This window comes from Pituophis catenifer, unplaced genomic scaffold (assembly GCF_029215685.1).
Source record: "Pituophis catenifer annectens isolate HBS135680 unplaced genomic scaffold, rPitCat1.0.hap2 SCAF_12, whole genome shotgun sequence".
NCBI lineage: Eukaryota > Metazoa > Chordata > Lepidosauria > Squamata > Colubridae > Pituophis > Pituophis catenifer.
This window is the reverse complement of record NW_027256892.1, coordinates 16,542,316-16,553,379: the sequence shown is the minus strand read 5'-3', so window position 1 is coordinate 16,553,379 and position 11,064 is coordinate 16,542,316. Positions and strand designations below refer to the sequence as shown.

At 41.9% G+C, this 11,064-nt stretch overlaps 1 protein-coding gene across 1 annotated transcript; it reads left to right on the top strand.

Moving 5' to 3' along the window:
* Positions 1-911: 911 nt before the first annotated feature.
* KCNJ1 (potassium inwardly rectifying channel subfamily J member 1) lies at positions 912-2,030 on the top strand. The gene has a single exon (XM_070952348.1). It carries the CDS (start codon positions 912-914, stop codon positions 2,028-2,030), a length of 1,119 nt encoding a protein of 372 aa, XP_070808449.1.
* Positions 2,031-11,064: the final 9,034 nt, after the last annotated feature.

Sequence of the window (11,064 nt, the reverse complement as noted above, 5' to 3'; positions counted from 1 at the left end):
CTGCCTAAGCAGGGGGTTGGACTAGAAGACCTCCAAGGTCCCTTCTGACTCTGTTCTTCTATTCTAAATTTCCAGAGGGTTTGCTGGGTGAATGTTCAGCCCCAAAGGAGCCAAGAGTCTTGGGTCATCTTAAAGAGTAACATATGTGTGCCTTCAACTTGGACAAGAGACCTTCAGTTCTGCTTTCATGCCATAGTGACAATGTCACATTTTGTGCTTTCAAAGACCATGGTTGCTTTTCCAGTTGGGATAGATTCCAAACCTTCCCCATATGTCTCTATAAAGTAGAGCCATGACAGCATTCGGGCTTAGCACCGGGTTGAGTCACAAAGGAGAACATTTTCAGAAAGCTCCAGCATGATGTCAACGTCACTGAGTCCTGATTTATACACGTGCGTTCCTCTCTTGGCCCTTTCCCCATCATCCCGTGACATTTCACATCCTGAAATAGGTCATAATGCACTCCAGGTTAAATTTTCTCTGTCATTTCTCATGCCGCGGGCATTTTTCTGCAGAGTTAATTCATGCATTCACACACATAAGTCACCACCGCCAAATCAACACTGAGCAATCACAAATGAAGTACTTATCAACTCGCTAGTGGTAACTGTGCTACTGTAAGAGCTTCTTGTAACTTTTATTGGTTCCAGCAATGAAAAGTAGAGAAAATACATTGCTAGCTGCTTTGAAGGACAGTCATGAGGTAGAATTTAAGCCATTAGCATTACAGTACCTACCCGAGTTAAGTACCACTTTGGAATGCGTCCTTAGGCTATTCCATAATTCCCTATTTAAGAGTCGACTGGAATCTTTTTCTACACGGATACGTTCGTTAAAGAAAAGAAAAACGCTTACAAGAAATCGTAATAATTCTTCCATTTCTCCCTTTTAATCCAGAGTGACTGCTGGGAATGTTTAAATACTTCCAGAAACATTTCACACTGCACTGGACCGAATGCAAGAGACGGAGGTCAAGACTGGTGTCAAAAGATGGAAGGTGTAACATAGAATTTGGGAATGTCGAAGAAGAGTCGAGATTTGTTTTCTTGATCGACATCTGGACCACCATCCTGGATCTCAGGTGGAGGTATAAGATGACCATCTTTATTTCAGCTTTCTTGGGAAGCTGGTTCTTATTTGGTCTTCTTTGGTATGTGGTGGCCTACATCCATCAAGATCTGCCAGAGTTCAGCCCTTCTATAAATCACACACCATGTGTAGATAACATCAATGGTTTGACCTCAGCTTTCCTCTTCTCCTTGGAGACCCAGGTCACTATTGGCTATGGGTTCAGGTGTGTTACAGAACAGTGTGCTACCGCCATTTTTCTTCTTATCTTTCAATCTATCCTAGGAGTTATCATCAACTCCTTCATGTGTGGGGCCATTCTGGCCAAAATCTCCAGACCCAAAAAGAGAGCAAAAACGATCACCTTTAGCAAAAATGCTGTGATTAGTAAACGAGGGGGAAAACTCTGTCTTCTCATCCGCGTGGCCAACCTCAGGAAAAGTCTGCTGATTGGAAGTCATATCTACGGCAAACTCTTGAAAACCACCATCACACCTGAAGGAGAGACGATCATCTTGGATCAAGTCAACATCCATTTTATGGTTGACGCGGGCAATGAGAACCTTTTCTTCATCTGCCCCTTGACGATTTACCATGTCATCGACAAGCACAGTCCCTTCTTTCACATGTCAGCCGATACCCTCTCTCAACATGACTTTGAGCTGGTGGTGTTTCTAGACGGGACCGTAGAATCCACCAGCGCGACTTGCCAAGTACGGACATCTTACATTGCTGAAGAGGTCCTGTGGGGTTATCGCTTTGCCCCCATTGTTTCAAAGACCAAAGAAGGGAAATACAGGGTGGACTTTCACAACTTCAGCAAAACTGTGGAAGTAGAAACTCCACATTGTGCGTTTTGCCTCTACAACGAGAAGGACGCGAAAGCCAAGGCAAAGATGGGATTAGACAACCCTGCCTTTGTGTTCCAAGAAGTTAGTGAATCCAGTGAGACAAAGATGTGACTTTATTGTACTGTGGGACTTGTGTGTGTGCTTACTTTTTGAAATGCCTGGGATGTGCCAGGAATACCAAATTATTTTCTGTTGGGGAAAAAAAATGAACTGGTTTGTTTTGTTGATCATAGAAATTGGGATCCAACTAGAAAAGACTATGAAGTACCTTGTTTTCCCAAAAATAAGACATCCCCTGATAATAAGCCCAATCAGGCTTTTGAGCGCATGCGCTAAAATAAGCCCTCCCTGAAAATATTTAAATACAGAGCTGGAAATCAGGTAAGATGGCAAGAGGAGCCCCATCTTGCTCCACGCACCCCAAAATAATAAGACCACCCTGAAAATAAGGCCAAGCACTTATTTTGGGGTTCAAAAAAATATAAGCCTCGGTGGCGCAGCAGACTAAAGTACTGTTAACTAACACCAGCTGCCTGCAATTACTGCAAGTTCAAATCTTACCAGGCTCAAGGTTGACTCAGCCTTCCATCCTTTTGAGGTAGGTAAAATGAGGACCCGGTTTGTGGGGGCAATAAGCTGACTTTGTATAAAAAAGAACACCGCTTGGGGGGGGGTGCGAAAGCCGTACTAAGCAGGTATATACAAAAGTATGAAGGCTATTGTTTAACGCATTGTAAGCCGCCCTGAGTCTCCGGAAAAGGGTGGCATATAAATCGAACCAATAAATAAATAAAGACAGGGTCTTATTTTCGGGGAAACATGGTAGTAATTCCCCAAATATCATATAATGTGCCAATAGGTCAAAGGACTTACACTGTAATATTGGTTAACAAGAAAAAGATTCTGTCTTGAGCGATGGGGAGAAAGTGGAAAATGTATTGTTGGCTGGATAATAAGTGGATTTAAAATTAAATAATTATCATGACAGCACTACTGCGTAAACGTAAATGTTTCCTTATGTGGAAAACTATATTCAGGATGCAGTCACAGTGGATTTAGCCAGTTTTGACTAATTTTTAAAAAATGGAAAGCAGACTCAGGCTTGGTTAGTCCTTGGCTGTGAAATGACCAGAAAACCTCTGGATTAGATTAGGAAATTTAAAAAAAAATCCAAAGTGGAAGGCAAATAGCAAATTAATAAAACTATATGGCTCTCTCCTTGAAATCACCAAGATTTTACTTTATGATACAAACATACAGAATTTCAGTCACCCCATGTTAAATAGGACAAAAGGAGCGGTTACGGGAAAGGAGAAGCTAGGATTAAATTATGGTTTACTTGTATTTCTGGTAAAAAGAGCTTAAAGGATTTGGGTCCCTCTTTCAGCGAGACAAGTGACTCAACAATAATAATTGTAAGACTGTTTGGCTCTGATCCTCCTCCTCCTCCTCCTCCTCCTCCTCCTCCCCCCCCTTCAAATCAGGGTTGAGTCCTAGCAAGTGTCTGGACAAGTCCTTGTGTTTTTCTTGCCAAGATTTCAGTAATGGCTTGCCATTGCCATTCTTAGGGCAAGAGAGAGGGGAGGAAGGGAAGGATAGTGAGAGAGGAGAGAGGGGGAAGAGGGAGGAAGGAAAGGGGAGAGAGGGGAGGGAGGGGGGAGGGAGGGAGAGAGAGACTAGCCCAAGGTCACCCAGCTAGCTTTGTGCTAAAGACAAGGCTAGAATTCAGTCTCCCAGTTTCTAGACTGGGTGCCTCAGCTACTTACTACACCAGACTGCCTCTCTCTTCTTTTATATAATGCCCTGTAATCTGTTTTTCCCTTCCTCCCAGGAGGGCACTGATCAAATACAAATAGACGTGGCCTTCTGGGATTTTGTCAGGATGCAGAAAACAGAGAGACGTATTCAAAGAAGTGTGGGAAGAGAACAGGATGCAAATGCTCGGAAGGAAGTCAGGAGCTCCCAGGCTGCAACCTGATCTCTACGACTGACTTTAGTTTTGCATATTTAATCCACATGTGACAAAACAACTGGAAAGGCAGCATTCATTTGTCTCCTGTGGGTGTTTGCTGCAACCTCACCAATTAGATTTGTAAATGCCAGTTAAACCCTTTAAAAGAGGATTGAGCAAGACGAAATTTTAACTACCTTTTTCCTCCCCCCCCTCTCTCCATCCATCCATCCAGCTCTCTCTCTCTCTCTCTCTCTCTCTCTCTCTCTCTCTCTCTCTCTCTCTCTCTCTCTCTCTCTCTCTCATCTGTCTATCTATCTATCTATCTATCTATCTATCTATCTAATTGCTTATTTGTACCCTATGACTATCATTAAGTGTTGTACCTTATGATTCTTGATGAATGTATCTTTTCTTTTGTGTACACTGAGAGTGTATGCACCAAGACAAATTCCTTGTGTTTCCAATCACACTTGGCCAATAAAGAATTCTATTCTATTCTATTCTATTCTATTCTATTCTATTCTATTCTATTCTATTCTATTCTATTCTATTCTATTCTATTCTATTCTATTCTATTCTAATCATCTATCATCTATCATCTCTCTGTCTCTGTCTCTGTCTCTCTACCTACCTACCTACCTACCTACCTACCTACCTATCATCTGTCTATCATCTCTCTCTCTCCCTCCCTCCCTCCCCCCTCTCTCATCTACACACACACACACACACACACACACACACACATTGCAGTAATGTGCAAATAAAAATAATAACTATTCCTCCACTTCCAGGCCAAGACAGTAAGAGTGATGGGTATATAGCAATTTAATAAACACCATCAAAAGAGAGATTAGTGGTTAATATTTCATACTTGTTTATACCACCTTGCAAGACTGAATTGCAGGGTTTAATATGTATAGCAACCAGAGGAGGGGGGCATTTTCTTCCACTTTTCATGCCTCATGGAAAAATATTTCGGTTATGCAAATCCACAGCTACAATTTGAGGGCAGTTCAAGGGAATCTACAAACCAAATAGGATTTCCAAAAGAAATCAGCCTATCAAACTAAAGTGCAGACTCAACTGAAGATGCACAATTTAAACCATTTCTCTCTCTGCACAGCAATGCCTTTTTCCAAACGGATTCAACTGGGATTGTGAAATTGTCCAGGTTTCGCCCGATTCCCCACACCCTTGGGCAATATCTCAGAAAGAGTTGTTCTGTGCCATTTATCAATGGTTATTGCTAGCTTCAATATTTAACTGCTAGCACCACCGAGCTAACAAAGCAGCTTGAAAAATATTGCAAAGAATATTTGCAGGTTCACAAAATTAAAAAGTCTCTTCTTGCAAGGATCAACCAGAGAGTTTCCATGGCAGAGACTGCCCTCTTCAGGCCCAAATTGTAACTTCACTCTCAAGTCATTGTTACTCCTGGACAACAAACGCTTCCTTATCTAACTAACCCCTGCCCCCAACCCCTAACCTGTATAAATTATGGTGATTTCCTCACTAACCTGTAATAATTTCCTGGACAAAGTATATTAATTTGGGAGTAAATTATAATAAATTACAATTTAGGTCATTGTGATAAGTTATGATTTCCTGGATACGTCATAACTGCAATCATTTTGGCAATGATAACAACTTGTGATTGTTCCCAGGATAAATGATAATGAACTAGGATGACTTCTTGCCTAAATTTAGAGGTTAAATTATGGTAATGTCTTGCATAAATGATAGTTGAATGTGAGCCATCAGTTCAAGAGAGATTCAACCTAGAAATAAGGAGAAATTTTCTGACAGTCAGATCAATCAACCCATGGAACAGAAGTTGCCTTCAGAAGTTGTGGGAGCTTCATCATTGGAGGTTTTCAAGAAGACGTTGGACTTCCATGGTGTAGAATCTCCTGCTTGGGTGGGGGGTTGGACTAGATGACCTACAAGGTCCCTTCCAACTCTTTGAATCTGTTAATCACCTAAATATCTTTCCCAGTCTCCTTTTGGTATTTCAACTTTCAGAAACTATAGTCAACTTTTTCCTTAATTACTGCAGATACTTCCCTCTCCTGTCCACCCAATTAAGGCTTCCAAATGTTGCACCATGGCTGGCAATACCCTTCTTCATATGCCGAGCTGTGAACTTTGGGTGTCCATTTCATCCCTGTTTTATTTTAGTCCCTTGGCTCATAACGATTCAGTACTGCTTCGAGCTGATTAAAAACCCCAAAGAGCTAACTTGAGATCTAAGAATAAACGCAGAATATTTCCATGGGGTTCCTATTGATTGCCACAGCGGGAAGTGCCTGTCAATGCCAAGATGATCTTGGTGGACCAGGAATGGGGGAAGATAAGCCTTCACCAAAGAGTTCAGCATCTCAAGAACCACGAATGGAATTTCCTTTTTGTAGAGTGGAGGTTCTTTTTTGGGCAGAAAGATATCAGTCCTCACTCAGGACAGAAAAGCTATCGGAGAAATGCAGGAAAAATCTATTTAGAAAAGGTCCTATAGAAAATCTATTTCTGGGCTTGACACCCAAAGCCACAAAGCAAAACTTCAGTTAGGAGGACAGAAATAAACGTAATCTTCTAAAACAGGCAACTAGGCAGTTGGAAGCCACTTCTCTGGCCTTCCTTTTGGCCAGAGTCTTACTTTGTGAAGGAGAGGGCAGTAATACTGGGCCCCATTACACCCAGGGGATTCATCTCAAATCAAGCTTGGTATTTAAAAGGATTCAGGGGAAAGTCAATATTTTAATTTAAGGAAGTAAAAGTATATGAATGATTATTCCATTATTTTTATTTCTCTCTCGTTGTCCTGTTTATTGGGCTTTCGACAAAAAGGAAGAATTGTATCTAAAGGGGATGAAGCCTTCATCATGAAGGTCAAGAGAAAATTAGTGAACATTATCTGCTAGTGATAATTCTGGCATTTTAACAATTGTAAGTAATTATTTTGCCAAAATTTCTTAAGTTTCCCTTCACCATGAAAGAGAAAGAAGTGCCTCCACTACTACAACTACTACCACTACCACTTCTTCTTCTTCTTCTTCTTCTTCTTCTTCTTCTTCTTCTTCTTCTTCTTCTTCTTCTTCTTCTTCTTCTTCTTCTTCTTCTTCTTCTTCTTCTTCTTCTTCTTCTTCTTCTTCTTCTTCTTCTCCTCCTCCTCCTCCTCCTCCTCCTCCTCCTCCTCCTCCTCCTCCTCCTCCTCCTCCTCCTCCTCCTTTCTCTTTCCCCTCTTCTTCCTTCCCTCCTCCTCCCCTCCCCTTCTTCTCCTTCTTCCTCCTTCCCCTCCTCTTCCTCTCCTCCTCCTCCTCTCCTCCCCCTCCTATTCTTCTTCTCTTTCTTCCTTCTCCCCTCCTATTCCACCTCCACCTCCACCTCCACTCCTCTTCTTCTCCTTCCTCCTCCTCCCCCTCCCCTCCTCCTCCTCCTTCCGCTCCTCTTCCTCCCCTCCTCTTCTTCTTCCCTTTCTTCCTCCTCCCCTCCTCTTCCTCTTCCTCCTCCCCCTCTCTTTCACATTTCTCTGCCTGTTTTTTCTTAGCTAATGTTAAAAGTTGTATGGGTTTCTGTCTCTTGTGATGTTTCTTTCCAACATTTCAATGGCCCCATTATTGGCCCTAAATCCTACTGAGGAGGGAGAAGAGAGTAGATTTCCTGAAGGAATCTTGAGATTAAATGGACTTGTCAGAAGTCAGGAAGGCTGCTAAAAAGATGTGGTATCTCTAAGCAATCCTTCACAAAGAAGCAACCAAATAGCACGCCCATTTTATTGAAGTTAAGAAATCAATAATTTGCCTGGGGTCAGCATGTCACAATTGTTCATTCTTTTCCTTTCACTGTTACTACAAAACCTTTACTGGTTTACCCTGAGCTAAGCTTCAGATAGTTTGATTTATCTTGTTGGCTTTCCATCTTTCAAAGTTTCAGATGAAGTTCTCTCTCAGCCTCGCTTCCAGAAGACTTTGAACTGCAGTTCTTAAAGACTTGATGCATGCAAAGCGCAGGAAACTATGGGGGATGTGAAGTGCATCTTGTGAGCAAAAGAAAGAGATGGCTTAATTTTTGTTACTTGTGATTATTACATTTATCTTTAGAATAGAATAGCTTAACAGAGTTGGAAGGGACCTTGGAGGTCTTCTAGTCCAACCCCCTTCTTAAACAGGAAACCCTATACCATTTCAGACAAATGGTTATCCAACATCTTCTTAAAAACCTCCAGTGTGGGAGCATTCACAACTTCTGGAGGCAAGTTGTTCCGCTGCTTAATTGTTCTCACTGTCAGGAAATCTCTCCTTAGTTCTAGGTTGCTTCTCTCCTTGATTAGTTTCCATCCATTGCTTCTTGTCCTGCCCTCAGTTGTTTGGAGAATAGCTTCTATCTTCTATCATGTCTCCCCTAGTCCTTCTTTTCATCAAACTAGACATATCCTAGTTTTATGGGAACTCTTCAGTTCCACAACCTCATCTACTCTTATAATGTTTCCCTCAAGATTTTATGAAGGAAAATACAATAGAAAAGGTAAATGAAAGAGCCCACCATGGAGTTAAATAGAGGGAATTCAAGAAATACGTTTAAAGCTATAGAGATCATTTGTTCTTAAATGACCACATGGGGACGCTCTTGGGTTAAAGAAAGAATATTAATAGGTTTCTTTCCATGATGAATTGGCCACCAGAGGGCGCTTTCCTTTCCTTTAGGAGACAATCTAATAGTATTCTGCACAGCTGCAAGAAAAATACTTAGCTTAGAGGCCATGAAAGCTGCTCTTTGTTTCAAAAAGGTGGCCTATCCCAAATTTAGAAGGGCTACAAAACCAGAAAGAACCAATCAGGCACTGTTCTTCCTCTATCTGCTAAAGAAACAAGGACATAAACTACTATTTTGATAACGCAAATAAACGTCCCCAAAGCTGAGGACTGGAAGAAAATGATAATGAGACTATCCTGGGAGACTGGTTGAGAGCATTTTCACACCACAAGTTCTCTCTCTCTCTCTCTCTCCCTCCCTCCCTCCCTCCCTCCCTCCCTCCCTCTCTCTCTCTCTCTCTCTCTCTCTCTCTCTTTCTCTTTCTCTTCTCATTCAGTAGCAACTTGAAGACAATTTACAGATTACAGATTAAGAGTTGGAAGGGACCTTCTAAGTCATCTAGTGCAACCCCTTCACCCAGGCAGGAGAGCCTACACAATTTCTGACAGAAATTCTTCTTGAAAGCTTCCAGTGCTGAAGCTCCCACAACTTCTCAAGGCAACTTCTGTTCCATTGGTTGATTGTTCTGACGGTCAGAAAATTTCTCCTTATTTCTAGGTTGAATCTCCTTGTTCGGTTTCCATCCATCATTCCTTGTCTGGCCTTCAGTTGCTTTGGAGAATAGTTCGACCCCTTCCTCTCTGTGGCAGCCCCTCAAATATTGGAAGACGGCTCTCATGTCTCCCCTGGTCCTTCTCTTCACTAGAGTAGCCATGCCTAGTTCCTATAACCTTTCTTCATATGTTTTAGCCTCCAGTCCCCTAATCCTCTTGGTTGCTTTTCTCTGCACTTTTTCTAGAGTCTCAACATCTTTTTTATAGTGTGGTGACCAAAACTGGATGCAGTATTCTAGGTGTGGTCTTACTAAGACTTTATAGAGTGCTATTATTACCTATTAATCTTGATTGTATCCCTCTGTTAATGCAGTTTAGGATTGCATTGGCTTTTTTGGCTGTTGCCACACACTGTTGGCTCATATTTAATTGGTTGTCCACTAAGACTCCAAGATCCCTCTCACTGTCACTGCTATTAAGCCTGGTTTCACCCAGTCTATATGTGTAGTTTTGGTTTTTCTTGCCTAAGTGTAAGACTTTACTTTTCTCTATAAAAGTAGTGGTGGAAAACATGCAATAGAGGTGCTGAGAGCAAAGAACAGAAGTCTCCCCATCTCACCCTATGACTCTGCCAAACAGTTGTAGAAAAAAAATCTCACCTCCAGTGTGCACAAAATGAGAGAAACAAAAGGGTAAAAAGGGACATATCTGGGACTTTCCATGCTGTTGGTTCCTGTTAAACTCTTGTCAATTTCACTCCCCTTGGTTGGTTTGGGCTGCTGAGGGGAAGCCACAAAGCTGTCAAGCTATCAGTCCACTTAAAGGATCAGCAGTTCAGGAGAGAGGAGAAAGAGTGAGAAGAGGGAAGATAGTACACCCCTTCAAAAAAACAAAAACAAAAAAAATTCTAACGAGAGTAGTTTCCACTACAGTCAAAAAAATCAGTTAGTCCAATTTTCCAACTTCGCTACTAATAGCACAAAACTTTAGAATGTCTTTCTGGGTGGGATCTATCCTCATGTACAAGTAAACTAGGCCAGCTAGACGTAGGATGAAACTTTTCTATTGCTACTACAGGTGGAAGAATTGTGGACAAAGGGACAATCTGTTAAAAACTATGCAGTGGTTTTATAGCAAGAAGAAGGGATAGAATCAAGCCTAAGATTCAAAGGAATAAATACTGTGTTTCCATGAAAATAAGACTGGGTCTTATATTATTTTTTGCTCCAAAAGACACATGAGGGCTTATTTTCTGGTTAGGTCTTATTTTGAGGGAAATACAGTACTAAATTCGTCTATCTGACTGAGGATCTTAACTGGGGCTTATTTTGGGGGGGGTAGGACATATATTACGAGCATCCTGAAAAATCATGCTAGGGCTTATTTTCTGGTTGAGTCTTATTTTCTGGGAAACAGTAGCAAGAAGAAATCAAGAACTGGGGGCCACAGAGAAGAATCCATGAACTGCTCTAAAGCAGGAGTGTCAAACTCAAGGATGCTTAGATCTGGCCCTGGAAACAGTAAAGGACTGGCGTGCGCTGCCAGCGAAAATGGAGCTCATATATTATATGCCTTCTGCAGCCCTCTGTGAGCTTGGGAGGGCCGGACTCCAACACGAGTGATGTCGAGCTGGCCATGCCCCCTGGCCACGCCCCCCCCAAGGTCAAACACAGCCCTGATGCAGCCCTCAATGAAATCGAGTTTGACACCCCTGTTCTAAAGGTATTCATTATTATTTGAGTTTCTTCAACCATATTGATCTAGAACAGTGTTTTCCAACCATGGCAACTTTCAGATATGTTGACTTCAACTCCCAGCATTCCCCAGCCAGCTTGGCTGACTGGGGAATGCTGGGAGTTGAAGACCTCACATCTGAAAGTTTCCATGG